This window comes from Chroicocephalus ridibundus, chromosome 7 (genome assembly GCF_963924245.1).
Source record: "Chroicocephalus ridibundus chromosome 7, bChrRid1.1, whole genome shotgun sequence".
NCBI classification, from domain to species: domain Eukaryota; kingdom Metazoa; phylum Chordata; class Aves; order Charadriiformes; family Laridae; genus Chroicocephalus; species Chroicocephalus ridibundus.
In genome coordinates, this window is record NC_086290.1 from 18,506,352 (window position 1) to 18,533,931 (window position 27,580).

The 27,580-nt window shown below is 53.4% G+C and overlaps 1 protein-coding gene across 3 annotated transcripts in view; it reads left to right on the plus strand.

Moving 5' to 3' along the window:
- The window catches only part of SLC4A3 (solute carrier family 4 member 3), a 35,465-nt gene that overhangs the window by 4,818 nt on the left and 3,067 nt on the right, over positions 1-27,580 (plus strand). For 2 of the 3 annotated variants that reach the window (XM_063342386.1, XM_063342387.1), the window contains exons 2-21: positions 693-833; positions 2,046-2,202; positions 5,621-5,955; positions 6,417-6,559; positions 7,130-7,341; positions 13,213-13,364; positions 14,003-14,183; positions 14,737-14,872; positions 14,976-15,150; positions 16,100-16,196; positions 17,975-18,159; positions 20,292-20,505; positions 20,823-21,044; positions 21,385-21,533; positions 22,983-23,177; positions 23,628-23,834; positions 24,450-24,539; positions 26,121-26,287; positions 26,677-26,930; positions 27,275-27,444. In XM_063342386.1, the coding sequence (XP_063198456.1) occupies positions 780-833; positions 2,046-2,202; positions 5,621-5,955; positions 6,417-6,559; positions 7,130-7,341; positions 13,213-13,364; positions 14,003-14,183; positions 14,737-14,872; positions 14,976-15,150; positions 16,100-16,196; positions 17,975-18,159; positions 20,292-20,505; positions 20,823-21,044; positions 21,385-21,533; positions 22,983-23,177; positions 23,628-23,834; positions 24,450-24,539; positions 26,121-26,287; positions 26,677-26,930; positions 27,275-27,444 (3,495 nt within the window). In that variant the 5' untranslated portion in view covers positions 693-779. Of the gene's footprint in view, positions 1-692; positions 834-2,045; positions 2,203-5,620; positions 5,956-6,416; positions 6,560-7,129; positions 7,342-7,410; positions 8,503-13,212; positions 13,365-14,002; positions 14,184-14,736; positions 14,873-14,975; positions 15,151-16,099; positions 16,197-17,974; positions 18,160-20,291; positions 20,506-20,822; positions 21,045-21,384; positions 21,534-22,982; positions 23,178-23,627; positions 23,835-24,449; positions 24,540-26,120; positions 26,288-26,676; positions 26,931-27,274; positions 27,445-27,580 lie in introns of those variants that run through there. The other variant, XM_063342389.1, reaches the window with a different exon arrangement.

The following is a 27,580-nucleotide window of genomic DNA, read 5'->3' on the forward strand; positions in this document are numbered from 1 at the left end:
AGGGCACTCCCTCGGGCTGCCCGCAGGGTCTTTTGCACCCCTCAGCCGTGCTGGTAAAGACAGGGCACAGATCTCCAGCCTGAAGGTTGTCCTCTTTCCCCGTAACGTGTTGTTTTGTGTTTGGTGTTTCAATGCTGAACTGTTGTTTGTCATTGTGCCATCTCTCTGGCCTGCACAGATCTCTCTGAGGTTCCTTCTGGCCGTTTTGGGACCTGCCCAATTGAAGCTAAGTGGCACAGGACCACTCTGCTCCTGCTCCTGGCATGCCCTCCCAGCTCCCGATCTCTCTGATTTTATCCTTCCCTGGTGGTCAGTCGTGCCCCAGCTTTGCACAGATGTGCTGACGCAGAGGTGCATGACCAGGAACCCTTTCCTTCTCTTGCACAGCCCGTGCAGGAGCCACATGTAGCCACTGTCTTGGTCGGCCCCTGCGCCTCCATGCATCTGGTCCTTTGGAGGAGGTCAGGATCCCACCTGCCCTGGAACTGTTGGAGCCAATGCATGAAGCAGCGTGGGATGGGCCATTCTCGCCCCCTCGCTGCAGTGTGGCAGGGGACAGGCATGTCCCAATGATGCCGGGGAGGTTCCCCGAGGGCCGGTGAGGTGACCTCTCCGGGTTAGGAGCCAGGGGGGTTGAGGGCAGTGGCCAGCAGTCTCCCACGACATTCCCTTGTCCTGCCCTCTCTCCACAGGTTATGCCACTCTCCAGGTTTGCTGGGTGCCTGCCGGTGAAAGAGAAGGGTTGATATTTTGCCCAGGCCCTTAGGTCCTGAACCAAAATGGCAGCTGGAGAGTCCCCTCCCGTAGGAGATGTCTTCATCGACCTGCAGCAGGTGAGGTGGGAATCCAGCAGCAGCGGGGCTCTCTCTTCCCCAGGCATGGTGCTCCTGCCAGGCTGAGCGTGGGACCCATGTCCTGGCAGCCAGTAGGAGACACAGCCTCCATTCACTGGGGACAGGTCTGCACGAAGGGTGCCCCAAGGCAGCCCATGAGCCCACGCAGAGCCCCTCCCCATGCAGATGGCAAATTGTGGTCCAGAAAAGGCCAGTGGTTGCTCTGTGGGGTCCCTGTGGCTTCACATGCCCTTGGGTGGGGTAGGCAAGCGGCAGGAGGAGCTGGGCAGCTTGCAATTAGATTCTCCCCATTTAGGCTGGGCTTGGGACATCCGTGCTAAGGTGAGAGGAGAATCTCACCCACAGATACAAAGCCGCTCCCGACGCACAGCTGGGAACAGCTGGGGGATCTTAGGAGAGGCACAGCTCGGCTAAAGCCGCCTTGCTCCCTCTTTCCGCCCAGCATAGACAGATTTGTCACAGTTGGGCCTCCTCCTGTTTCCATGGAAACACGGGAGTCCACAACAGCTCCGCGCTGGCATTTCGGCTATATTGACGGAAAATTTTACCAGATGCAGCTGCTCGGGAGGCAGAAAGGACACGAGTCACCTGGCGATGCTCTTCTCAAAACGTCTCCACCAGCAAAAGGCAGAGAAGGGCCCATAGCCTGAAACAGGAGTAAAACAAGCAGAAAAGCTTGAAGAAGGCATGCCAAAGAGGAACGGGGGGGCCCTAGGAATGCAGAGGAGGGGTGGGAAGGCACAGGGTGGTCACTGAGACAAGGACAGCTCACCAGAGCAGGGATGCTGCTTCCCAGGGGGAAATACAGAGGAGGTCTAAGAAAGGGAGGGATGGTGGACTGGGCAAAGGAAAGGCCAGAGGACAGCAGTTAGATGTGGAGAGAAATTCCAGCTAAACAAAAGCTACGCATCTCCGCTGGTAGGAAAGACATAGTCCATTGATATCTGCCACTCAAGGGAAGTGTGGAGGACTGCTAAGGTATCTCTGCAGAGTGTGGCTTGGAGGCTTGCTGGTCCATTTTGGTTCTTGGTTTTGAGTGAAGCTGTGGCTCTAAGTGAGAAACTGTGCCCCAGCCCTGTCGTCTGGAGCCTGCTGCTCACCAGCAAGCCCAGCACCATTTGCAGGGCGTGAGGATCCAGAGGGCTCCAGGGGTCTGCAGTGTTTGATTCTTGTCTGGCGATTTCTGTGCAGGGCAGAGATCGCGCAGAGAAAGCCTCTCCTGGTGCCGAGGACGATGAGGACTTGGATAAGACTTTGTCAATCGAGAGATTTGGGGACCTGATAAGCAAGTCAGCATCAAGCAACCTGGAGAAGCAAAGACGCAGCTACAGTGAGAGAGATTTTGAATGTATGTAGGTTTGAACTGTTGTACCCTCTTCCACCCTCGCTGCCAACCCTCGCTCAGCCCCATGTGCTCTGCAGCCTTGTGCCGGGACCCTGCAGATCTTGATAGCCTGCTATTCACTCCCTCCCTTCAGAGCATTCCCAAAGTGCTACGTACACCCAGTTTAGCACCAGTGCCCATGGCCTCTTCTTAGTCTGTTCCCTCTTTTCCCCATCTCCAGTGGCGTAGCTACGGCCCAGGCTGGGGTGTTTGCTCACCTCCTCGCCCAGTGTTGGGGACCTCTGCAGCCACTTCCCTCACGTTGAAATTTCCAGTTTGAAACTATTTTTCTCCCATATGGCTGCAAAGAAACATCCAAATATGGCCAGAAGCCAGGCTGTCCTCCCCAGTCTGAAAGCAGATGGCTCCAGTCAGACATGCCTATGTATTTCTAAATAGCAACCATGAAACCATCAGGCTTATCTGCTCAAAGAAAGGACTGCAAAATAAAAATGGGGTGTGAATTTAAAATGCTGTAGCTATCTCACCTGAACTCCTCTGATCAGCCTATTTATTCCTCTGACTGCCTTTCCATGATGGAGGCAAACAGTCTGCGCAAACCCACTTTGGCTGTAAAATGGGAGTGTGCCCAAAAGATTGGCCATAAGCAATTGCCTGGTATAGGTGGGTCGCGTTGGCTTGTAACAACAGCAGTGAAGGGCAGGAAGAAGAGGCCCCCAGCCAGCAGCTTCATTGTGTGGCGGACAAGTAGCAATGATTGGGAGAGTTTCCCACTCTCTGGCTCTCCACAGTCGGATACTGATTATTTTCCAGCTTAGATTTGATGGGATACAACGTCGGGAACATTATGTTCCAAGTACATCACCAGGCTGTTTTCTGCTTGGCCATTCATTTCCAATGGCTGTTGTAAAAGTTTGCTGGTAAAAGTCTCTTACTGTAGTGCACCCCAGCTGCTACTTTCTGCTTGTGTCATTTCTCTACGGAGGCTCCATTCAAACAACACTTTCCACCTGAGCACACAGTCACTCGCGCACATGGCTGCAAGGTGCTAATAGCTTTGCTGTGGGTTGAATACCTGTTCTGTGCTGGTAGGACTTCCCTGCTCAGAAGCTCTGCCTGTGCGCACAGGTGCGCGGGTTGGCTGGGAGGACACGGACGATCTGCTTGAGCATGCATGGCAGAAGCTTCTTTGAAAATTTGACTAGAGATTTGTACTGTTTGGGTTTTTTTTTTTTCTTTATAGGAGAGTCCTTTTTTTCTTTGTTAGAATCAAGCTTGTTTTCCTCTGAGCTCCTGGTGTGTCCCTGTTATCTAGGGCTACGTCAACCCTGGTTATAAGTTTTATGCAGTTCATATTCATAAAGCTGGAAGGTCTGGTTAGGTCATTAGACTTTGAAAGACAATATACGAGCCCATGGAGGTGAATGCTCTCTGGGTTTAGAAATGTTTCCTGCCCTATTCAAAGCCAGGAATTCCTAATATGTAGGCTCTTCCTTCTGGGCTCCCTATCCAAATTACTTTTTCATGTCTCTTGTATCAAATTCACTGAGAAATGTAATCAGACATCTAGGACACTGGTTTGGCAATAACTTTCCATTCCGGCAGGCAGTGCAAGGAAAGGAGCAGGGAAGGAGGGCAGGGCTGGGCATGCAGGAGTTGCAGGGGGACAGGGAGCAAGAAGAGGGAGGCACGAAGCCTTTTGTGTCTGGGAGAGGTATGTTTTTCCCACGGCCACATCTGTGGAGACATGATCAGTTGACACAAGGAGTGCTGAGTGCAGGGGTGAAGAGCAGTGCTACCCTTTTCTGCGCCAGACGAGCCACTTACCCTTCCCTGCAGCCCAAGGATCCTTCTGATCCAAAACGTAAACGTTTCTGTCCTGGGCTGATGTGAACAAGCCAGAAGGGAAAGATGGGCCGTGTCCTCACCAGCAGCTTTGTGCTGTAGAAGGAGCAACAAATGTACAGTTGGGGCCTTCCTTGCTTCTTCTTACGTGAGAAATTCATTCCTGACCTATCGGTGGCACGCAGAGCAGTGCTGCGGGAGTGCAGCAGCGGGGCAGGAGGGTCTTTCTGCCAAAACCCATGAGTGAAACAGGGTACATCTAGTTAAGTCAAAGAACTAGAGAACACTTTGGAGGAAAAAGTGCTTATAAATCGAGCCCAAACTCTTTCCAATTTGCAGATGTCTGACCATTCCTAATCTCCTCTAATCTTGCCACAAGCCTCTCCTGCTGAACCAGGAGGGTGTGTGAAATATCCCTGCTGTTCCCAAGGGGGGAAACAAGGGAGAAAAGACTTGAGGAACCAAAGGAAAGGAAACATGACAGCAGAACAATGAACCTGCCTGGCTCTCCCAGGGAGAAGGTTACAGCTTCCATTGAAAATGTCCTTTGAAGGTAGTTTTCACTATAAACAGATTTTGCTGCCATGTCACAGGAAAGCTGGGAAGGAACCAAATCAAAACAGACTGGAAACAATTCCTCAGGAAGAGCTGCTGAGCAAAAACCCCTTGCGAAGTGGCTGGTGCCCCCGTCATTTCAGCTGTTCCGGGTGCAGCCCCAGGATCTGTGCATCCTGCAGACTGTCTATGGGAGGCTTTGTGCCTGCAGATCGACCTCGCAGGAATGGCTTTCCTCTCTCTTGCAGGGAGATGCTGAGCTTACCCTGTTCCCTGCATGGTGCCTTATCATTGTTTTTGAGTGAAGGCTCAGAAATGCCATTAATTTCTTCTCACTCTGTAATTCCCACGACACCCAGGTCAAGCCTGTATGAATTTCTCTTTGTAGATTAGTTTAAAGATAAGTCGTTCTGCCCTGTTTCTTACCCTGGTTTTTAAAAGACAGCCTCCTAATTGAACTTGCATTTCAGAGGCTGGTAGGCATAAGCCCCCACAGCACCTGGGATGTGGACGCAGGTTGCATCTGCACTAAAAGGCTTGGTCTGTGGTTCCTGCGGGCATGCAGGAGGGACTTTCTGTCAAAGCCTGGGGGATAAATAAGGCGCATCTATTTAACTCAAAAACCACTAGGCAGGAAAGAAAAAGTTTGTAAAGGGCCCAAATCACGCTTGTTTGAGAATGTGAGAAACGTTTCCCCACGTTTAGGAAGGGGATGGTGCCTCTGGCAGGCAACCGCAGCTCTGTGTAGCCATGTGAATGGCTTTCAGTGATGCTGGGAGAGGAGTCCTGCCTTCCCCAGGGCAGTGAAGCTGCCTTGGGTGGTTTGGCACTGCATTGGGGCTGCCTCCCCAGCCACCCCAGATTGCCGCATCACTGAAAGAGCTTTGCTACGTCCCTGCGGGCTGGTGGCTCTCCTTGCCCTTCCTGGCCCTTGATCTCCAAACCATGCTGTTTCCTGGAGGGGCGCCTGGCAGGTTCCTCCCAGCCTCTTCCTGCCCCTGACTCTCTTTTTCTCTCTCAGTCCACCGCCAAACCTCGCACCACATCCATCATCCCCTTTCCACTCACCTCCCTTCTGCCCTCAAGTTCCAAAAGAGGCCTCCCCGTGCCAGCAGGAGGAAAAAAAGGAGGAGGAAAAAGAAGAAAACCTCGTTACCCCCTTCGGAGGTGACTCCCACCATCCAGGAAGAGGACGAGGAGGGGGGAGAAGAGGAGGAAGAAGAGGAAGAAGAAGAAGAGGAAGAAGGAGAGTCTGAGGCAGAGGAGGCCCAGGTGAAAGAGATCTCTGCAGAGTCTGAGGGCGAAGCTCGTGGGAAGGACACGTCCCCTAAGCTGGAGCCCTCAAGCAAACCAAAGGCAAGGCTAGGACATCCCTACCTGGACGGGGCTTGGAGGCTGGGGGAAGGTGGAGGGAGGGTTGATGCTGGGAGGGTGCCAGGCTGTATGGTCATGGGAGTGTGCTGCTCAGGGGGAAAAGGTTGTGTCTGTGCAGTATTGTGTGAAGAGTGGTTTTGTCCCTCACTAGCAGAGGTGGGCACTGGAGGACAGTGATATGTAAGCCATTGCTTGAGGTGGGTGCTGAGGAGAGTGTGCATGATCATTTTGGGGGTGTAAGACCCATGAGGGAAGATCAGAGGGGCTGTTCTTAGGGTGTATAGGATATGGGGGGGCTTAGTATGGGCAGTCCCAGGGTATGGGGCACATGAGGAAAGTCGGTGTGTCCCTTTCTAGGCTGTGGGGAAGTGGGGAGGGTCTGCATGTCAGGGACTGGGGCGAAGGCTGCCTGGCTCTTGCTGTCAGGACTGTCGTCTCTGCAGTTCACCATCGGCAGCGATGAGGAGGAGTCTGGCAACGCTCTGGCCCCCGCACAGTTCCACGTGGAGGAGGAGTGTGGCATCCTGTCCCCCGTGCCACGCTTCACCGACCTGTTGCAGGAGAAGGGCCCTCCCTCCCTTCGCAGGTAGGCAAATGTGTGCCGAGCTGCCTGCCACTGTGCTTGGCTCGGGGTCTCTGCACAGACCCTGTCCCCGGGGGCAGCAGCTGTGCCCAGCCTGAAGTCACCTGCTGAGCCAGAGGGGCCATGGGTCCCAGAGGGACAATGGCTGTGAGCAGCACAGCTGCTTCCTGGTGGGACGGTCACTCCCCGGGACTCTTGTGACCTCCTCGGGTCTGTGGAATCCCTATGGTGCGGGTTTGGAGGCACTGGGCTGCACACGTGGAGTACTCCTCCTCCCAGTTAACTTGTGCTGTCGTGCTGACCTGCAGGCTGGGAAGCCCCTGGAGGTTTGGCTGAGTTAGGGGACCGTGAGGCCATTGACTCAGAGGTGGGTCCCCAACACGGACCACAAGCTGATCCCGTTCTGTGGTGGGAAGGGGCAATCCTTAGGTGTTGGGCCAGGTGACTGCTGGCTCTGCTCCTTCTCAGGGACTTGTTGGTCAGGGCTGGGCTGAGGGACCTCAACCCTGAGAGGGACTAGTGCCCATCCTCACTCACCCCATTTGCAACCATCAGTCTCTTTGGTTCCTACAGCCTCCCTGGGCCTCGGGAACGTCTGTCTCGCGGGTGGGAGAAGCGCAAGCCCTGGGGCCAGGTGGCGAGTGGACAGCGGGTTACCTATGACTTGAAGGAGAGGATGTGCATCGGCAGCATGACCACGCTGGAGAGTGCAGCATACCAGCGCGTCCCCACGGATGAGGCTGAGGCCCAGATGCTGGCGTCTGCTGACTTGGATGGCATGAAAAGTGAGGCTTTGCTACACTACCTATGCTACTAGTGCATGTGTCCCTCGCTTCTCCCTGCTTTGCTCTCTTCCCTAGCAGCTCCAGGCATGGTCTTTAGTGTGCCGCAGGACCTGGTCTTCACCCCCCTGTCCCCCAGCCCCTGCTTTTCCAGCCCTGGCTCCTCTCTGTCAGCTTTGCAATGTCCACAGCACCGGTCCCCATGTTTCCAGCACCTCTACTTACATCCACCCCATGGCTGCTTGGTCCTCCACCCACCCCACTACCCCCTCCACTTCAGGGCTCCCTGTGTTTCCCTGAGACCCAGCTCTCTCCTCTCCTGACACACTTTCCCGGCGATCAGCCGTCTGTGCGACACGCCAGCTCTGGCATCGCAGAAAACCTGAGGTGAGGAGCCTCCCCTCTCCTCCGCTCTCCTGGTGGAGGGGGAGGCAGCTGCCCCCTCTGGAGCGCCTCAGAGGGGGACTGCCCCTGTGCGCGGTGCGAGGGCAGACAGAAGAGACGTCATGGAAATGCACGCTCCGGGCCTGAGGACATGGAGAATTCAATAGGTTGCTCTGCAGGCTGGAGAGGGAGGGAGACACCAGAGGGGAGCGAGGGAGAGAAGCGGTGCTGCACGCACAGCCTGGCCGTCCCCGGGCCACAGGCACCGTGTCCCTGGGCAGCCGGCACGAGACCCTACGGCAGAGCAAGGATCCTGCTCCTGAGGAGTTGGTGGGGCAGCCCCCCACGGAAGCATCCCCCGGTGGAGCCAGCCTTCCTGGGACCTCATCAGTCCCCAGGGGCTGCAGCAGCCGGCATCTTCATGCCCCGTGAGGAGGGGAGCGAGGCACCAGGGCTGGCCCCGGGGCTGCAGTGAAGCCCCCCCAGGGGCAGCTTGATTTCTACCCGTCAGCCTGGCTACCCCGGCCCCTCCTCTGAAGGTGAGTGGCTCATGGCACCTGACCCCTGAACTTCGCAAGGACAAAATGACAACCCTTCGAGAGAGAGAAGAGGCAGCGAAGGAATCGGAAGGGGGCAGCAGCCCGGAGATAGCGATAAGCACCTGCATTCGCAACTCGCTCGGCTATGAAGACTTTGATGAATTTGCCTTCAATTTTGAAGACTATGATTTATGGGAGGCCATCAGAAACCATCTGGGCTACCCAGGCGGGGAGCCCACCTGTAAGTACCGGAGCAGTGACCCCACGGTTGCAGCTGTAGATCAGAGCCCCCAGCTAAAGTGCGTATCCCCCACCCTGTATTTGCTGTCTGTACCCCCTCTGTGTCAGAGTGGTCTCCTGGGTTAGAGGAGGTAACTGGAGACACTGGAGGAGCTGCCTGCTGTCTGTATGTCTGTCCAAGGTCCTTGCACAGATCTGTGTTGTAGTGCTGAGGTGCTTCCCTGTGTGTGTCTCGCTCGAGCGGCTCCGGAGGCAGCTGCATCTTGCTGTTTGTGCTTATCAGGATGGGGCCCATGCTGTGGCCAGAGAAAAAGCAGCTCTCCAAGGTGTGTATAAGGACAGAGACATTTTCCCTTCCATCTGTGGCACAAGGTGACAGTGTGCCGCTGCTCTCTGTTTGCTGGAATTCGAGCTGAGCTGTGGATCCGACAGCAGCGGTGGGTATCAGGTTCTTGGCTCTGCACCGTAGCCTAATGCCCCAAGGAAAAAAATAACCTAGTCCTATGTCTGCAGGCTTGAGCGTGGCTGTGAAACTAACTGATGGTAGACTGTCTGGGGTGCCTGGAATGGGGAAAAGAGGAAGGAAGCAAGAGTGGGAAAAGCAGGGAAGGAAAGAATAGGAATTGTGAGAGCGAAGAGTGTCTTTCTGTTCTCCACATCTGTTTCCGTACCCACACACCCCTTGCGGAGAGCTGGATGTCTGAGCCCTCCCAGGGACTGCGCAGAAACCAAAGCCATGCTCTCACCTCGCGCAGGCGGTCCTTCCTCGGCAGATGGTGGTAACTCACAGATAAAGGCGGCTTTGTGTGTCACCTTGGGAGTGACACTGTTCGTAGCCATACCTCCGTGGCAGATGCCCAAATGTCCTCATCCAGGTCGTGTGTTAATTTTTCAAGGGATTTTAGGAGAGTGATGTGGTCCCAGAACTAGCCCATTTACCGACTTTGCACACAGGGATGGGGAAGCAAAGCGTTTGCAACAGGGACTCAGGATGCCTTGCTTCAGGTTCTGGCTCTGCCACAGCCTCTCTGTGGGATCTCAACACTTAACTTCCCCTGGCTCCCAGTCCCAGCATCATGATCTCTGTCTCAGCTGGCCCATCTTTACAAGCCTTTGGGGAAGAAATGTCTGCCTGTGTTCTTCTGCAGGGACCAGCAAGTGGGGATTTGCTTCTGTCTGCATCTCTACTTGTTACTGTAAATTGATAGACAGCGAAGTTCAAAATAGAAACCTGGAGCAAATTGGCTCCATCAGCTGTCCTGAGCTGAGCAAGCTGTACATTAAAAGTGTGAGAAGTTGCCCCAGGTTCACCCGGGAAAGGGTGGCTATTCTTGGGAAGGTAGAAGGGGCAGATTGCTTCTGCAAGGTGTGATATGCGTCACTTATAAAGCGGGGAAATTTGGCTTGCTAGCAGTTAACACGTTCATTGATTGCTACAGCTAATACTGCAGGTGCTTGAAATAGGATGTGCTGCACAGTCAACGCTTAATTATTTCTGCACAATGAACCCACACTGTGGATTAATCCTGCAGAGGGATATGGTGGAGACAGAGATGGCAGAGGCACCAGAGTCAGTTCTGTGCAGAGCCAGCTAGTGTCCAGCCAGTGCCGTTTGCTCAGCTACTTACTCCATGGCAGTACCTCTTCCCGCACCACCTGAGATCCAGGAGGAATTAAAGGAATCCAGGGACACCTGGATGGCAGCAGGGATGAGCTGGGGTCCAGCCATCCCTATCACATTGAAATCGGCAGCAGCCAGGAGAGACGTGGGCTCTGCGCAGGGCAGGGCAGGAGCTTTTTCCAGAAGCCAGCATAGGGTTGTGACTTACTGTTTGTTGATTAGCATTTTGTTTAGTCCAATTTGGAATATTCCAAGAGAGGGTGTTTCAATCCCTTTTTCCTTGCTATAACTTAACCACTGGGGTGCACGGGAAGTGTGCACCATCCCTGTGGTGCTGGGCTAGCAAGTTGCTCTCTAGTACTGGTACAACCACCTTGATGCCTCTTTCTGGGCTTCCTGCTTGTGGATAGAGGGTAGTGAAAGGAGGGATGCAGGAGCTAACACACAGATTGAAGCCAGTCACCCTTTGAGTTGGACTGACTCGCACAGGCACTCTGGGGGAAGATTTTTACCAGTGCAAAGTCGTATTTGTTGCCTTCAGATTTAAGCTGGCAGAAAAGGAACTTGGTCATCCCAAGAAATGTGACTGACAGAGGCCCATGTAGCAAGAAGATCTTCTGAAGGAGACTGTAGGAGATGCTGTGTGGGAGGGTGCCATACCAGTTTGTTGTAGTGGAGCCACCACGGGAGTCACGTTCTTTCCTCAGACATTGTTGCCGTGCCATGCTCTGCTCCTGGGGAGCGCTGGAGAGGAGGTACAGCAAGAGCTGTCCTTGGCTGCTTCATCTCACCCTGGGGAGTTTGGCTTCAAGCAAGGAGGGCAGAGCTATGCCCCGGGCACTTCAGCCTTTGGTCTCAGTCCAGGATCCTGTCCTGAGTAAGGACCCTGGACTTCAGGTGCTCACTTGAGCCTGACTTTCATTTGGGGGAAGCACCAACCTGATGGGACACAGAAAAGCTCTCTGTAGAGCAGTCTGGAGCACCTGAGCTGGGCTCTGCATGGGACTCCCAAAGCCAGTGGCTTCTTCCAAAATTAAGCCCACGTGTCTACCGTGCTCCTATGAGTTGCCTTCCCAACCAGCATCTCAGTGGCCACAAGCACTGCCAAGGGAGGGCAGCAAGTGGATCACTCCCTCCTTCTGTAAGGCTCCGGAGGTGTGCCTTCACCAGCTTGCTCTGAGCCTGCAGCACTCCAGCTCTTGTCCCAGTCAGCAAGTGTGGGAGTCACTGGAGATGCTGGCAGGAAACTTGGCTCCTGTCATTTTATCTGTCCTCCAGCCGTTTGGTGTCTGAGGCTGAACGCCTGTGTGTGCTTTCTAGGGCTGTTGCTGAAGAGCGCTGCATGGCGGGTTGGCATCGCCATGGGGGAGGTTTGCTGTGCTCTGGGTGAGCACTCTGTCTTGCTGGGCAGAGTGTCCTCTGGCCGTGTTCTTCTAGGGACACGATGAGAATGAGCCCCAGGGCGCATGGGGGAATCAGAAGCTACAAGGATTGGAACAAACGTGCCAGATACCAAGATCATCTGGCTGGTGACCTGTTTGTTTATGAACGAATCCACACCAAGTGCAACGAAGTGGCTGCTGACCATGCAGGAATTGAGAAATCCATGCAAAAGTCTGAGGAAGCCCCACACGTGCACAGCTCCCAGAAACATTCGTAGCGGTGGGCAGTTTTTGGCTCCTATCGACATTGCAGTGCAGTAAATGGAGCAGGGAGGAGTCCAGCCGTCCGCGGGACGTGCATCAGCAGGGCAGCCAATGGGGGAAAATGCCCTGAGGCTCATTATTGATTCATTTTATATTTAATCTAGCGACCCAGATTTCCAAGGAGCAAGGCCATGGTATGCCTGGCCTGATGCTGGGCTGGGTCTTTCCATGCCAGAGATGCACGGATATTTTCCTGCAACATCAAAGAGACCACCTGGCCTTCAAGCCCAGTGCTTTTTGCTATCTCTCATGCCCTGAGAGCTGCAGGTCTTGAAACCAAGTGCAGAAAGGTACATGAAGCCTGAACATTCATCCCAGCTAACAGAGAGCTGCCCCTGGTCCTCCAGGGAGAAGATCTTGGCTTTGCCTTACCAGTAGAGCCAGCAAGCCTTGATGGACCAAAGCTGAGCAAAACCCCTGACTCCGTGATCTACCTGGGGGAGCCTGCCCATCCTGGAGCCAGGCTGAGGCTTTCCCCAGCCTCACGGGCTGTCTGTGCTGAGGAAGCTACACTTGCTGTCTTTGGGTGGTGTCCAGGGAAACTACTCTCCGTGGCAGGCAGTTGCCCAGGTGTTGTTTCTCTGGCATTGCAAAAGGGGCTGGCACGGTTGTGGCCAGGTTTTGGTGGGTGCTGGCTAGCCAACAACACTGTTAGCTTGGTGGTGGCTCTGTAATGCAGCCTCAGCAGCCTCTCTGGAGGCTTCAGGAGGCTTTGATTTGGCCAGCCGAACTCTGTAACGCAGACCTTTCATAGGGCATTACAGCGACACTGCAGATCATCCCGAAACAGCAATACCTGGACTTAACTGCCCAGCCTCCATGCCAGCCCCGGTCTGCGCTGTTATCCTACAGTTTCATCACACAATTAAATAAAACAGTCATTGATATTTCCATGTCTCTCCCAGACCAGCAGCTAAATATCCTTCCCCTTCACTGCCCTTTACGCTTGCTGAGCACCAGGCCTTCCTCCAGTGGGAGGAATGAGCCCCAGCCAGATGCTTGCCTGTGCTGTCTGGGTGCAGAGCTGGGCCGCCAAGGTTTCAGGTTGCTTTTCGTTGAGGGAGTATAGGGGGGGTTCAGGCACCGCTTATTTGGGTACCATGGATAAAAGGTTTTGCAATGATGCTCATGTGTACGCATAGCCTGGGAGGAAGCTGCCTTCTTGAAGGAATCAGCTCACAGGTGTCTGGAAGAGCTGAAAGTGGGCAGATGAGGCAGGAAGGTTCTTCAGAGGTCTGGAGGATGGTGGTGAGTGTGCTCCAGCTGCCAGGGCTTTGCTAGCGTAAGCTAATGAGCGAAGGGTGGCCTTGGATGTGTTTCTCTGCCAGACAGTGTGTTTCCACAAGACAAACTGGTGGTCTTTCTTCCTTTCCCATGTTTTCAGGCCACCGTTTTGAAGATAATCCTGGTGTGAGGAGGCATCTGATGAAAAAACCATCTCGTAGTCAGATCACCAGGACAAGCAAAAAATTAGCGTCAACTCCATCTGTCAAGAAAAAGAAGAAGAAGAAGAAGTTGGATAGAAAGCCCCATGAGGTATCCATGTGCTGTCTTCCTACACTTGTTCAGAAGCCATAAATCAGGACTAGAAACAGGCACTTTATAAAGTGATAAATGTGGTTTCAGTAGAATTAACTCTTTACATGACCTTAGAGGTGACGTTTCAAGCTCTTATCCATTATCATGGGGCTGAAAATACATATTTTTTTTTTTATAAAAGCAGAGATTTCTCTGAAATCACGAAGTTTCAACCTTAGGAAAGATGGTAAAAAGTCACAAAAATGGTAGTGCTGTTGTGGAAGTTGGCAGCACGGTCACATCACCATCTCTGGTAAGCGTGGGAAATGGGGGAAACCACAAAGCAGGCAGAGGACAAAATTGTGACAGTTTGGTAGAGCTGTGCAGCATTGCATCATTCTCTTTCCTCTGCCCACGCCATCTGACCTGGAGCTTTCTGGTACTCCATGTGCTGATGGAAGCTCCTGCCGTGCTGCCAGTGATATTTCTCCTGGCTGCTTCTGTTCACCAAACCTGTGGTTAACTAAGACGGGTTTGCTCAGGCAGTGCTCTAGATCAAGTGGTACCTTAAGAACAAACACAAGGCTTTCCATGTATTGTTGATAGAGCTGTATGCATCAGGGGAAGTCTAATGTCCTCGCTGTAATTCACACTAGGTGTTTGTGGAGCTGAATGAGCTGGTGGTGGATAAGAACCAGGAGATGCACTGGAGGGAGACGGCCCGCTGGATCAAGTTTGAGGAGGATGTGGAGGAGGACACAGCAAGGTGGGGGAAACCCCACGTGGCTTCACTGTCCTTCCGCAGCCTGTTGGAGCTCAGGAAGACGATTGCCCACGGTGAGTCAGAAACTGTGGGCCAGGGTTTGCGTCTCGCTCTGGGACAGGTTTTGCTGAACAGCTTCTGTTGCTGCTTGGCCCCTCACTGGAGACATTCAAACAGTGTTTGTGTCCAGGCTCCATGTAGGATCTGTAGAGACAGACTGTCCTGCAGCCCATTTGCCAGGGTTTGCATTAGCCCGAGGACACCTGTGTTGGTTCCTTGCTCTGCTTTGCTGCTCTCAGGCATGTGGCAGCTGCGACACCCAGCTGTGCCTGGGACAGCAGGTCTTTGACCCAACTTTGGTGTGAAAGGGCAAGTTCGGTCAGGGTTCGAGACCAAGATGAGAGGAAGATACCAAAGCTACTAGTGCATCTTGGAGCTTTTGGGTTCTGCTGGGACAAGGGTTTATGCAGAGGACATGAGACATGGACTTGGTGCATTTTTCAACTGATAGAATCTGTACCCCAACCAAAGCCTTGCTCCTGGTGGGATGGCTCTGTGTCCCCAGAGCGTGCATGCAGCGGGGAGCGCTGCACACTAGGAGCAGGGCTCTTCCCCTCCTGCTGTCAGGTGCTGTCCTCCTTGACCTGGAGCAGACCACGCTGCCCGGCATCGCTCACCTGATGGTGGAGACCATGATCATCTCTGACCAGATCAGAGCAGAAGACCGAGCCAACGTGCTGCGTGCCCTGCTGCTGAAGCACAGGTGGGTGGCATGTGACTGAGGGCTGCCAAGGCTCGGGGGTTGTCTGCGAGCCCCAGGCAGGAAGGGAGACGGTTCCTCTCATGGCCACCACTCTCCCCCTCAGCCACCCCAACGATGAGAAAGAGGGCTTCTTCCCAAGGAACCACTCCAGCTCCAGCATGAACTCCATCGTGGGGAACCACCACCACAACCACACCACCGACACCTGCGTGCCCCTCATGGGGGAAGAGCGTATTGAGATGGCTGACCCCAAGGCCAATGAGACTGAGTGCAAGGAGGTGAGGGTGACAGGAGGGGGTTACTGCTTCTTTTTCCATACCCTGGGGACAACTGTTGGCCAGCAGCAGCCCTTGGCGCCCACCTCTGGGCCCCTTCATGGGGAGGCCTTGTACTTGCAAAGGCTGAGCTCCCCTGGATCACTGGGAGCACTGGAAATCAGGTCGCTGCATTATGATTTTGGGACCTAGTTTTAGCCTCGTGCTGTATGCAGATGTCTGCGTGAGCACGCAATGGCAGCAACAGCCCTGGCGCTTGCAGGGTGACCGTTTGCTGTGCGGGTGCCTTGCCTGTGAAGGAGGGTGTCAGGCATGCAGCCGAGGAAAGCCCAGCTGTGGATGTGCCGTCATGGTTTAACCCCAGCCAGCAACTCGGACCACTCAGCCGCTTGCTCACTCCCCCCACCCCAGTAGGGTAGGGAGAAAAGGGATAAAAGCAGGAGAAAGGAAAAAAATCTTATGGGATGAGATAAAGATAATTTAATAGAACAGTAATGGAAGAGGAAAATAACAATAAGAATGGAAAAAGAATATACAAAATAAAGTGGTACAACACAAGTCACTCTCATCACCCAATGATCAGTTGCCCAGCCCATCCTGAGCAGTGATCGCAGATCTCTGCCCCCCCCCAGCCAACCCCCACTTATATACTGGGCATGACATGTATGGTATGGAATATTCCTTTGGCCAGCTTGTCCTCTCTGTGCTCCCTCTCAGCTTCTGTGGGAAGCTGAAAAAGTCTTTGACTAATACAAACATTACTTAGCAACAACTAAATCAGTATGTGTTATCAACATTCTTCTCATACTAAATCCAAACACAGCAGCTACTAGAAAGAAAATTAACTCTATCCCAGCTGAAACCATGACATATGCCAGTGCGCTGCAAGGCCGTGTAGGGAGCCCAAGGCATGGGGACTCTGTCCTTACTTGTTTGTATTCTTCCTCGGCAGAAAAACCTGCATCTCCATAACTCTGAGGGCCACCGTAAATACCTAAAGCTGATGGAGAAGATCCCTGAAGATGCAGAAGCCACAGTGGTCCTCGTGGGTAAGAGGTGGCATGTAGAGACCCCCAGGGCCAAACGAGACCAGTTCAGATCCTGGTCCAACCCCGCTGTCTGTGCCCTCCCTCCTGAGGGACATTTGGACATCTTGTACATGTTCCCAAAGTTCAACTGGGGAGGGAGCCTTGTACACTCTCTCCTTTGGTGACGGCACACATTTTCTCTGTCTATAGTAAATATAAGGGATGCCAGGGTAGTTATTTTCTTAATTTAAGAAGTACTGAATGTGAAGTGGTTAACAGACACTGCTGCTGGGAGCTGGGACCCAGCTTAGAGGAGAAAGTCCCAACAGGCTCACCAGAACATCCCATTTTGCAGCTCAGAAGTGAGTAAGTGGTGCCCAAGGGACTGATAGCCAGGCACTGACTGGTGTCGGGCTTCATGCTGTCCTCTGACCTTCGCTGTCCTCTGTCTAGCCTCTTAACACCTCGCCAGCCACTGGGCCCTGCCCTGGCCAGTGTTGGTTGCCAGCTGTGTGTGGCAAGGAGCTCTGAGTTTATGGGAGCAGGGCCTGGCTGGTGGCAAGGTCTTGGGTATCAGCCGTGGCGCTGCCAGGAGATATTTCTCTGTACAAGAGGGCTGTGGGCAGGCAGGCTTGAGCATCAGTGGGCTTGGTGCCTTCTGACCACCAGAGTAGTCCTCTCAGCACTTGGCTGGCATTAACATCTCATCAAATGTAGCTACACTACAAGCAAAGTAAATGTCATTGCCTATCCAGTAGGTGAAAAGCTTGGGCAAAGAGGCTTGGCAGCTCAACCAAGCTGATGCTTTACCATGATGAGGCCAAATCAGCTTCATAAACACATTTTGAATACTCAGACAACTAAACACTGGCCATTGCTGAGGTAAGGCTGTATCTTGGAATTTGTTTGTCCTCTGGGATGGCCCAGATTTGCCAGCCTAACACAGAATGCAGCTCTTTGCTGGATGCAGATGGCAGAAAGATCAGTACTAATCCCAGAGAAATACAAGTATTCAATAAGCATTTGTGTTCGGTATGGGAAGGAAGCGGCTGGTGTGCCGGAGGATGCAGGAGTACTTCCCAATCTGTTAGGAATTGAGGAGGCTGCCAAACATTGATGAGATGCGGACATTGTAAAACAAACTGTGCAGTTTGCACCTATGGATCTTTAGAGAACTGGCTCATTTTCATCTGAAAAAAAAAAGTCTAGGAATGCAGGGAACACACAAGAAAAACAGAAGAAAGCTCATAGCATCAGTGCTCAAGAAGGAAAGGACAACCTATAGGTTGTTTAACCTGACATCCTTCCTAGCCAAAATAATGGCAAGGCTAATACGGGATTCAATTAATAAAGAGCTAAAGGATAAGAATGTAATTATTGCCAAGCCGTGAGGTTTAGGGGAAATAGGTCATGTCAAGCAAACCTGATTTCATTCTTTGATGAGATTAGAGGTTTGTTTGATAAAAGTAACTTTCCTTCCATAAGGCAGTGGCTTAGTGGAAAACAACCTTCTGATTTAAAATTGGCCCCTCATAGTGTAAGTAGAGCCCATCTGTAAGGGATTAAGAATGAGCTAACTGGGACAGCTAAAGAAAATAGCACTGCTTGGGAATGATCAGTGAACAGGGGACTTGGAGCAGTCCTCAGCATGAAGCTCAACGCTGTGTCACTGCTCTGGAGACAAGTATGGGACAGGAGGGCCCACGGAAACCCCCAAAATCCCTGTTTCCACTGTCAAAGGCAGCCCAGTACAACCCACCCCAGTGATTAACTCTGCTCAAAACATTGCCTCCTGGTAGGTTGTGTGCAGTTCCTGGAGCAGCCAACTATGGCCTTTGTCCGACTAAATGAGGCCGTCTTCCTGGAATCTGTCTTGGAGGTCCCGATTCCTGTCAGATTCATCTTTGTGCTGCTGGGACCGAGCCAGGCCAACATGGACTACCATGAAATTGGCCGCTCAATCTCCACCCTCATGTCTGACAAGGTGAGGAGCTGACGGGTGGTGATGCTGGCCCAGGCGAGGGAGCTTTAGTAGCTCCTCAGAAGTCAGTCCTCGGACAAGAGGGCTGAGAGATGCTAAGGCTCAGGTGGGGCAGGCAGGTGTGAGCACCTGGGATTTTTAAGAGCAGCCTGACTTGACCAAGGTAAGATGCTCCAGTACAGAGGGAAGAGTAGGACAGACACTTGGGTGGGACAGAAAGTGGCTAGGCTGGGTGAAGAAGAGGGCTGTACGTAAAAGCAGGAGCAGAGGACTGCCCAAGGCTAGAGGAGTTGTGCTCGGTTCACGTTTCACAGAGAGGAGGGGAGGCTGAGCGGTGCCTGTAACCATGATGACTGACCCAGGCCACACTGACGAGAAGACCCAGCAATGCCTGGGGACTGTCAGCAGTTTGGATGAAGCTTTCAGACGAGTCCCATAGCTGGGGCATCCATGCAGAGGAGCACATCCATGCAGGAGGAGAAATGAGGAGGCAGAAAGGTTTTTCTGCCAAGCATGTGCACTGCTAGAAGTCCACCATCTGGATAGATGGCAGGAAAGTGAAATTCATTATCCTGGTACGGAATTAAAGGCAAAGAAAAGCCAATCTGAACATCTACTGCTTACATCCAGGACAGGAGAATCAGAGGCTCACAGGCTCCTCCTGGCTGGTGCCACATAGTTATAATGGAGTAACGAACCTGCCTGTCCTGCCACCAGTGCACAACTCTCCCTCAACTGGGGACTAAAAAGTCCACTCAGAGCAGGTGGGTTGTGGGCAGCAAGGGCTCCCGGCTGAAAGGTCCCTTCCCAGGAGTTGCACAGGGCTCAGCTGACACCATGTTTTGAGCCAGCAGAGTTGAAGTGCCATATTCCAGCTTCAGTGCTGTGTTTATGGGCTGGTCTCGCTCATCTGAGCCTCTGCTTTTCTGTTGCTGGAAGAAGGGAGCCAGCTGCCGCAGACGGGGCTGGCCATAGCAAGGTGACACAGTGGCTGGCGCCGTGAAGGGAGTACGGTATCATTTACAGTTTCAAGCTGTGGCTCCAGAGAGTCTCTGTGCTGCAGGAACCTTAGCTGTCCCCTACCTGCTTTACAGGCTGTTCACTTGTTCATCTTCCTCCAGCCTTTTCTCTGCAGGAACATTCCAGAGGCAACGCACCACTTCTACCCGTTTGTCAGCACTTCCCCTCCTATCTGCAGTAGTGCTGTCTCCTCATGGTTTCCTTGGAGTCCTTCCTTGTCATCTTGCCCTTGCTGGCAGGAGTATCTATCTCCCCTTTTCTGCCTGGTTTCCCTTGCATGACTTCCCTCATACTGTAGACTTGTATTTTCCTTTGCTCTCCCGTGTTTTACATTTTTATGTCCAAGACTCTCAAGAGTCTTATACTCCCTGCTCACGTGTCTGGTTTTTGTGCTTTATCTGCAGTGCTTTAGGGCTCCACTAGATTCTCTGTCAAACCCAACCCAAGATCAGACCAGGAGGACATCACTCTGTTGAGGAGTCCTAATTTTAAGCTGCAGGGACAGGGAAAGTCTTTAATCTCTCTAGTCTCTGGCTTCTGGTACATCTCTGAGCTGAACTCTGAATGAGAGCCCTTGCAAGACCAAGCGATGGCATGCAGAGCTTGTGAGGACAAGGATCTTGGCCTGATGCAGCCACAGTGGTCTGGTGTGAGCAGTGGCACAGGCGAAGAGAGGCACCAGGCTAGCTGGGAAGCACAGATCTGATTTAGTTTGGTGGAGAGGTCTACAAGGTGCAGCCTGCGGGCTGGTGGAGCGTACAGCTGGCAGATGCTGCAGGAGCATGATCTTGGGCAAGAGCAGTGGGGCTTGGGGGAGAAAAGCAGGAGCAAGGAGGTCACTGAAAAGGATGGGTAAGAGTAGGGAGGACAGACATGGGATTAGGTGGGACATTGGATAGTTGGACAAGAGGGATTCAGCAGTTAGGGTCACAGAGTGGCAGTAGTGAGACAAGTAGTGGGTTGAGGGAGTGGGACATTACTGTATGGTCACAGCAAGCATTGTGTTTCCAGGCTGTAGACAGGTGGGTGCAGTCTCCGTCTGAGCCTTCTTCCTCTCTCTTTTTCCCTGCCCCTCCTGAGCCTTCTTCCTCTCTCTTTTTCTTTGCCCCTCCTAGCACTTCCATGAGGCTGCATACATGGCAGATGACCGTCAAGACCTCCTCAATGCAATCAACGAGTTCTTGGACTGCAGCATTGTCATCCCCCCATCGGAGGTGGAGGGAAAAGACTTGCTCAAATCCATTGCCACCTTCCAGAAGTTGCTGCTGAGGAAGAGGAAGGAGAGGGAGCAGAAGTCCATGAAGGAGGGGACTGTCCAGGAAGCCAAAGGTCTCTCCACTCGCATTTGGGCAAAAGAGTTTGTGCCTAGTGCCCCGCGTGCCCCTGTGGGCCCTCCCCTCAGAGAGCCTGGCAGAGGGATGAGGGTGGCCTGGCTCCTGCAGTGGGCAGCGGGGAGGGGGGCAAGGGGAGGCAGGACAGTGGCTGTGGGCAGCTCTGGCAGCTGGAGGCAGTGGGATGTGCAGTCTCAGGGGACCCATCAGGATAGTGCTGCTGGAGGAAGGTCTCCACGGCGTATGGGGGAGAGGGACAGCCCAAGGGCAGACCTGCGTTCCCCTGCTTAAGCCCTGCCCTCCGTGCACCTCCAGAGCTGTGTGAAGTGAAAGCTGAGGAAGAAGAGGAGGAAGCTGAGGACGACCCTTTGAAGCGGACCGGGATATTTTTTGGAGGTCTGGTTCGGGACATAAAGCGCAGGTACCCCAAATACCTCAGTGACATCAGAGACGCCTTGCACAGCCAGTGTCTCGCGGCCGTTCTCTTCATCTACTTTGCTGCTCTCTCTCCTGCCATCACCTTCGGGGGACTCCTAGGTAATGGGCCTGCTTTCTGGTCTGCTCTTTGCACGCTGGGACACTGGCTGTGTCTGTGTGATGCTGTGCTGGGGTGGGCTTTGGCGCTGCTCGCTCGGGGAGAGCGGTGGCGCTGCGCCTCGGCTGCTGCCTTGTCCCCTCCCTGCCCCTCGGCATCTCCAGCCTCGGCTCCCCGGGCTCCCTCTGGCTCCCTCTGCGCTCCCTGCCCGACGCAGGGAACCTCTGACTGATGGGACGGGGACCTGCCTCCTCCGTCTGGAGCTGTGTCTGCAGCCTGCCTGCCTGCGGCGACGGTGCCTGTGTCCGGGTGATAACACTCACACGTTGTTCTCTTTCCCAGGAGAGAAAACTGAGGGTCTCATGGGGGTCTCCGAGCTGATAATCTCCACCTCGGTTTTAGGGATCCTCTTCTCCCTGCTCGGAGCCCAGCCGCTTCTGGTCATTGGCTTCTCAGGGCCTCTGCTGGTGTTTGAAGAAGCTTTTTACAAGGTACACGTGAGGCAGTGTCCGTGCTTGGCACCCGCTCGCTCTGCCCTTGTGCTGGAGAGGGCAGCTGGCGTTCCTCAGCTCTCCAAAGGGTTTGTGGTGGTGTGGAGTGCCTGGGTCCTGCCAGGCTGCCTTCAGCTCGGCTGGGGCTGGCCCGTGCTGTGCTGACCCTTTGGAGGTCACATTGTAGGGACTTCTGCCTCCTGTTGCTGTATCCCATGGGCTGCCCCCGTTGAGGTGTGACAGTGGTATCAGCACTGCTCTACCTGCTGACTGGGAGGGGAGCATCGTCCCCAAGCCCTGTGCTGCAGCCCATCCTGGCACAATGAGCACTTGTAGCTGCATCTTAAAATACTGGTCCATAATACTTTCTTCTTCCTGGGGCATCCTTTGAAGACAATTTCACACCTGTTACCTGTCTACGGGTTTGCTTGTATGGGAACCCAACAACATTCAGTGTTCCACCCCCATTAGGGATGTCCCACGTACATTACTCCCACCTCTCAGGAGGAGCCCAAGAGTGTGTGCAGAGGTATCCTGGGCAGCCAGGATGGACGTGTTTCTTTCTTAAGTAGCACGATCTCTTCACTGTTAAAAACATCCCTGTGTCACCATACCTCCAAGCAGTGGGTCTAATCCTTCTCCTTTTTTCTGACTGCTAGCATGTCTGGGCTTTTAAAGCATGGTTTTTCCTACACCTACGTTTTCACCGTGGTGTGTCAAGAGTTTGGAGCTGGTGATGCCATTGCACAGTGGGAATTTCTCTGCTCTCCTGTGTCTGCACTTCTGACTGACAGCTTTGGCTTTGCCCAGTCATGGTGTACAAAGGTGTACCTCTGCCCTGTGTGGGGACACTGTCTGCTGTGGTACCGAGGAAGGCTGCGAAGGGAGGGATGTGGTTTGTGCTGGAAGTAGTTGGTGCTGGTGTGTGTGGATGAGCAGAGGCAGTGGAGTTGGTCTGTTCTCTAGTGACGGTCTGGGGGCTTTTCTACACACACATACAACTGTGTGTGTAGGCAGGGCACTGTCTGGGATCATGCCCCAGCTAGTGTATCTTTTATGCAACAGCACATAGCAGGCTGCTCAGGCTCTCCTTTGCGGGAAACAGGCTTGTGCTCTTGAGTGCGTGGAGCAATGGAGAGCTGTGTTTGAGTAATGGCCCCTCAACATGGGTGGAATGGGGAGCGTCATGCGTGGAATGGCTTCAGCAGAGAGAGAAGGAGGTACTGTTACAAAGACTGGAGCGGTAAAGACCTGGGTGGTGTGAGCTGGCTGGTGTTAATGCAAAGTCTGCAAGTTTACCTGTGACTCCAGCCTTGAATTCACTGTCTGTGCTGGATGCCCGAGCAGACAAGGATGCTTTTTTACAGGGGAGTCTGTGATCTTAATGGGGAGGAGATGTGGGAGGCAGCCTGAGGAGCCATGAGTAACTCCTTTCCCTTTCCATTTCAGTTCTGCCAGACACAAGGCATTGAGTATCTGACAGGCAGAGTGTGGATTGGTTTGTGGCTCATCGTCTTCATCTTCATTATCGTGGCAGCTGAGGGAAGCTTCTTGGTGCGTTACATCTCGCCCTTCACCCAGGAGATCTTTGCTTTCCTCATCTCCCTCATCTTTATCTACGAGACCTTCTACAAACTGTACAAGGTGAACCTTCCCCAGGGAGATGGGCTGCCACATCTCTCGGTCCCCAGGGAACCTGCTGCTTTAGCGTACAGGAGGCAAGGGAACAGGGCCAGCACAGCCACAGCTTTCCTAGGTGCTCTGTAGAGCAGTTCTTTGCTGGCCTCTCACGCCCCAGCCCAGCTGGCCCCTGTGCCACCACTTGTCCTGCTGGCAGGACAAGCCCTAATGTCTGTCTCCCCTTCTCTTCCTGCAGGAGGCATTAAAGAGGGGCCACTTTTCTCTCCCCAGCCCTCTCCAGCTGGGTAGGTTGTGAGGCGAGGTGATGGATGCTGGGACTGTCTGCGCCCACCATCTACTGCCCTCACCTCTCCACAGAGCAGGACACGTCCGCATCCCCCTGCCCCCAGTAGTGACAGTGCCCCCTGCCCCTCCTTGTGGTGACAGTGCCCACTGCTTCTCTCACCTGCCCAGGTGTTTGCAGAACATCCTCTGCTGAAGTTCTACCCACCGAATGTGCAGAGCGGCCTGAATGCCAGCATGCTCTCTGCGGATGCAGTGTCACTGGGAATCAGGATGCAGCCCAACACTGCTCTCCTCTCCCTCATCCTCATGCTAGGCACCTTCTTCATTGCCTTCTTTATGCGCAAGTTCAAGAACAGCCGTTTCTTGGGAGGAAAGGTGAGAAATTTGTGGGACCCAGGTGTTAAGGACAAGAGACGTAACAGACAAATAATGCTTCTTGCTACAGCGCTTTGTTCTCCAGAGCATCTGGGCTGTCCCCTAAAGAAACACCAGCAGTCCTTAGATACCATGTGGAAGGGATGGCAGGCTGACCTAGGCTGCAGACCAGAACTGGCTGTTGACGGTGGTATCTGCAGGGTCCTGCTCCAGTCAGCTATGCTGAGAAGTCCCCTGGGCCTTGGGAAAGCTCCTTTGGCTGGATAGAAGTCTGTTAAACTAGAATATAGGAGGGAGAGCTTACAACTTTCTCCCTTTGGACATCTCTGTACATGCAGGGCATGTGGGTAACACCTGGAGCACCAGCTGAATAGGCCAGGAGGAACAATTAGCCAGTCGCTTAAGAGTGGCTGGGGGAGTGTGGCTATGTGGGCAGTGGGATGTGCAGCCCCATGGGTCAAGGCTGTGTTCCCTTGCCCTGCTCATCAGCAGTGCTCAGGTTTGCAGTGGTGCCTGGCCCCACCTGGGGCTTCGCTTTGTCCCAGGTTCCCTGTAGCACGGTGCCTGCACGGAGCCAGCCCATTCCCTTTGCCAGTGAGGGTCTTTGTTCTGCAGGCTCGGCGGATCATCGGAGACTTCGGGATCCCCATCTCCATCCTGGTCATGGTGCTGGTGGATTACACCATCACTGACACATACACGCAGGTAGGCGCCAGCACTGCCCTCAGAGCCCCTCCTGCAGCCCAGCAGCGATCCCTGTGGCGCTGTGGCCTGCTCTCCTGCAACGCGGGATTTGTATTTCCTGCCTCTTTAGTCATAACAGCGCAAAGCAAACCGAGATGCTCCCCTCGTCCTCACTCCCACGCTGAAGGCAAGCACCAAGGGTCTTGCTGAGGCTGAGACCAGAAGTACAGGCACTGGAGTGCTCTGGTATTCCAGCTGTTAGTAGGGGAGGCTCTAGAGGACCAGAGGGATTCAGTGCAGTTTATTCCTTGTTTGTAACTCTAAAGACTTGCAGTCAATCAACAAGACATACACCGGTTATGCACGCTGAAGGGGGTGGCGTAGAGAGTGGTTTCAGTGGGATACTTGTTTGGGGTTTAATACCATATTTATATTTTAATAACATATTTATACTCTCCTTGATTATAGGCTACTGAATATTTTGATCACTTTATCTAAAACACAATGATGTCTTTCCCAATTTATGCACAAACTTGACTGTTCTCAAACAAACCCGTCTCACAGGTTTCCTTTTTTCCCGCCTTTTTTAGTAGGTGTGTAGTTATATCTCTTTGTTTTGGTATTTTTTTCAACTGACATCGGGGAGAGGGTGAAAGGTAGTTCCTGTTCAGCATGCAAGCTTTTTATCAAGACAGCCTAAGGCTTAATGGAATCCAAATGCATTTTTATTCATTTAAATTTCAATGAAAAATCAGGTTTTATCAGACGTTAGTAAAATTATGCACTTTGTTACATCCTTTTCATACCCTTCTACACTTGTACAATTAATATCAAAAGCATTATCGTTGCAGTATTAACTCAGCATATGTACAGAGCTTTCTGAGAAAATGGTACTTAGTTACACAGCTTAGCTCAAGCACAAGCATTCCAGGAATATTATTCATACTTATGCTGATTAACATAAATGCAAATCATAAACTCTTCCTGCAGTGCTCACGCAGGCAGATAGCAAGAACTGCTGTAGAGCAGAGTTCAAAGGCTGATGAACGCAAGGTCGGGACAATGTACAGCTAGGCGTCTCTGTGTGGTCTCTGGTGGGAGCACAAACATGATATTCCCTCTGAACAGAATCAGTGAGGTCATTTCCAGAGAATGTGGCCAGTTCTGGAGTCCACACTGCAAAAACAATATTGGAAACACGTCTCAGAAAAGTCTTGGAAAGTCTGGAAAGCTGTCTCAGAGAAGAGCCAGCAGTTCAGGACACTTGATTTGTCCAGGCAGAGGTCAAGGAGCATTTTAGCCATGCAAGCACTGACATGGGGGTGAGGTTCCTGAGGGAACATATTTCTTTGGTCTCTTGGACAAAAACAAAGGGAATTCCAGTAGCTGAAAGGAAATGAGACAGGCCCATGTTAGGGGACATGGGATTTTTTGCACTGAAGGGGATTATCTGTGAGAAAGTCCCGCTTGGGCCAGGGTGGCTGTCCCATCATCTGAGGCGTTCAGACCAGGGAGACCAGGAGGATCAAGGTTAGTCCTGTGTGAGGCCGTGTCACATGTGTATTGATGAGTAACTGCTGGGTTTTGTGGCTACACCACCAGAAGCTGAATGTCCCCTCTGGCCTGTCGGTCACATCTCCTCACAAGCGTGGCTGGTTCATTCATCCCATGGGCAGCAGTGGGACCTTTCCGATGTGGATGATGTTTGCCTCTGCCATCCCAGCCCTCCTGGTCTTCATTCTTATCTTCATGGAGACACAGATCACTACGTGAGTACCTCCCTCATCAACACCAACCATGATGAATCCCTGGGCAGGCAAGGCTGGGATGGGTGCTGGTGGCATTGGTGTAGAGATGTGCCTGGCGTCCCAGCGGGACAGCAAGGACAGGATCTTGGCCATTTCAGACTCTGCTTTCTTGGGTTTTCCCATTGTCTCTTGGTTCCCCTCCTGGCATACAGTGTGGTGGAGACCTGCCTCAACCAAGTACAGGAGGAAACCTCTAACCTGAGGGTGACAGCCACCATCCCTCTCCTCAGCCACCTCCTTGTTGTCCCCAAGTCTGCCCTCTCCAAGGAGTGAACGTTCTCCCCAGCCACAGTGCTGTCCCTGGGCACTGGGCTGGGCTTGGCGCTGACCTGGGCTCTTTTTCCTCCCAGGCTGATTGTGAGCAAGAAGGAGAGGAAGCTGCTGAAAGGCTCTGGCTTCCACCTGGACCTGCTGCTCATAGGCACTATGGGGGGCCTTTGTGCGCTCTTCGGGCTGCCCTGGCTGACCGCAGCGACAGTGCGCTCCGTCACCCACGTCAATGCCCTCACGGTCATGAGCAAGGCCATCGCGCCAGGAGAGAAGCCCAAAATCGAGGAGGTGAAGGAACAGCGTGTGACCGGAGTGCTCATTGCTGCCCTCGTCGGTGAGCCTCTGCTCGGGTGAAGGAGTGAGGGGGGAGGTCAGGGCCAACCACTTGAATCTCCTGGCAGCGCCCCTGCCCCAGGGGCCAGCCTGCGCTCTGCCCACTCGCTGCAGGTCTGCCCCCGCCTACACTCAGCTCTCCTCTGGCAGCCTTCGTACCCGCCATGGTCAGTCCATCTCTGCAGCCTTTCCAGCTAGACCCCTCCTGAGCTTCCTTTCCCTGGCAGCCTGGGACAGACAGAGAGGAGGCAGGAGAGGGACGGAGGCAGGAGAGGGACGGAGGCCAAGGTGCCCTGCGGAGGGGCTGACGTGGGACACGCCGTGCCCTGAGCTCTGTCTGTGCAGGTCTGTCCATTGTGATGGGGAACATGCTGCGGCAGATCCCTCTGGCTGTGCTCTTTGGCATCTTCCTCTACATGGGAGTTACGTCGCTCACCGGCATCCAGCTCTACGAGCGGCTGCTCCTGATCTTCATGCCGTCCAAACACCACCCTGACCACATCTATGTTGTCAAGGTGAGCGAAGGCGGGTTGCGGGGAACCAGGTAATGAGGAGCAGAGGAAGAAGAGGCAGGTGAGAGGAGGATGGTGCTTTGCTAGAGTGATGCTTGGCTTGGTGACCCGTCCCCCTTGGCTGCAAGTTTGTGCCGAG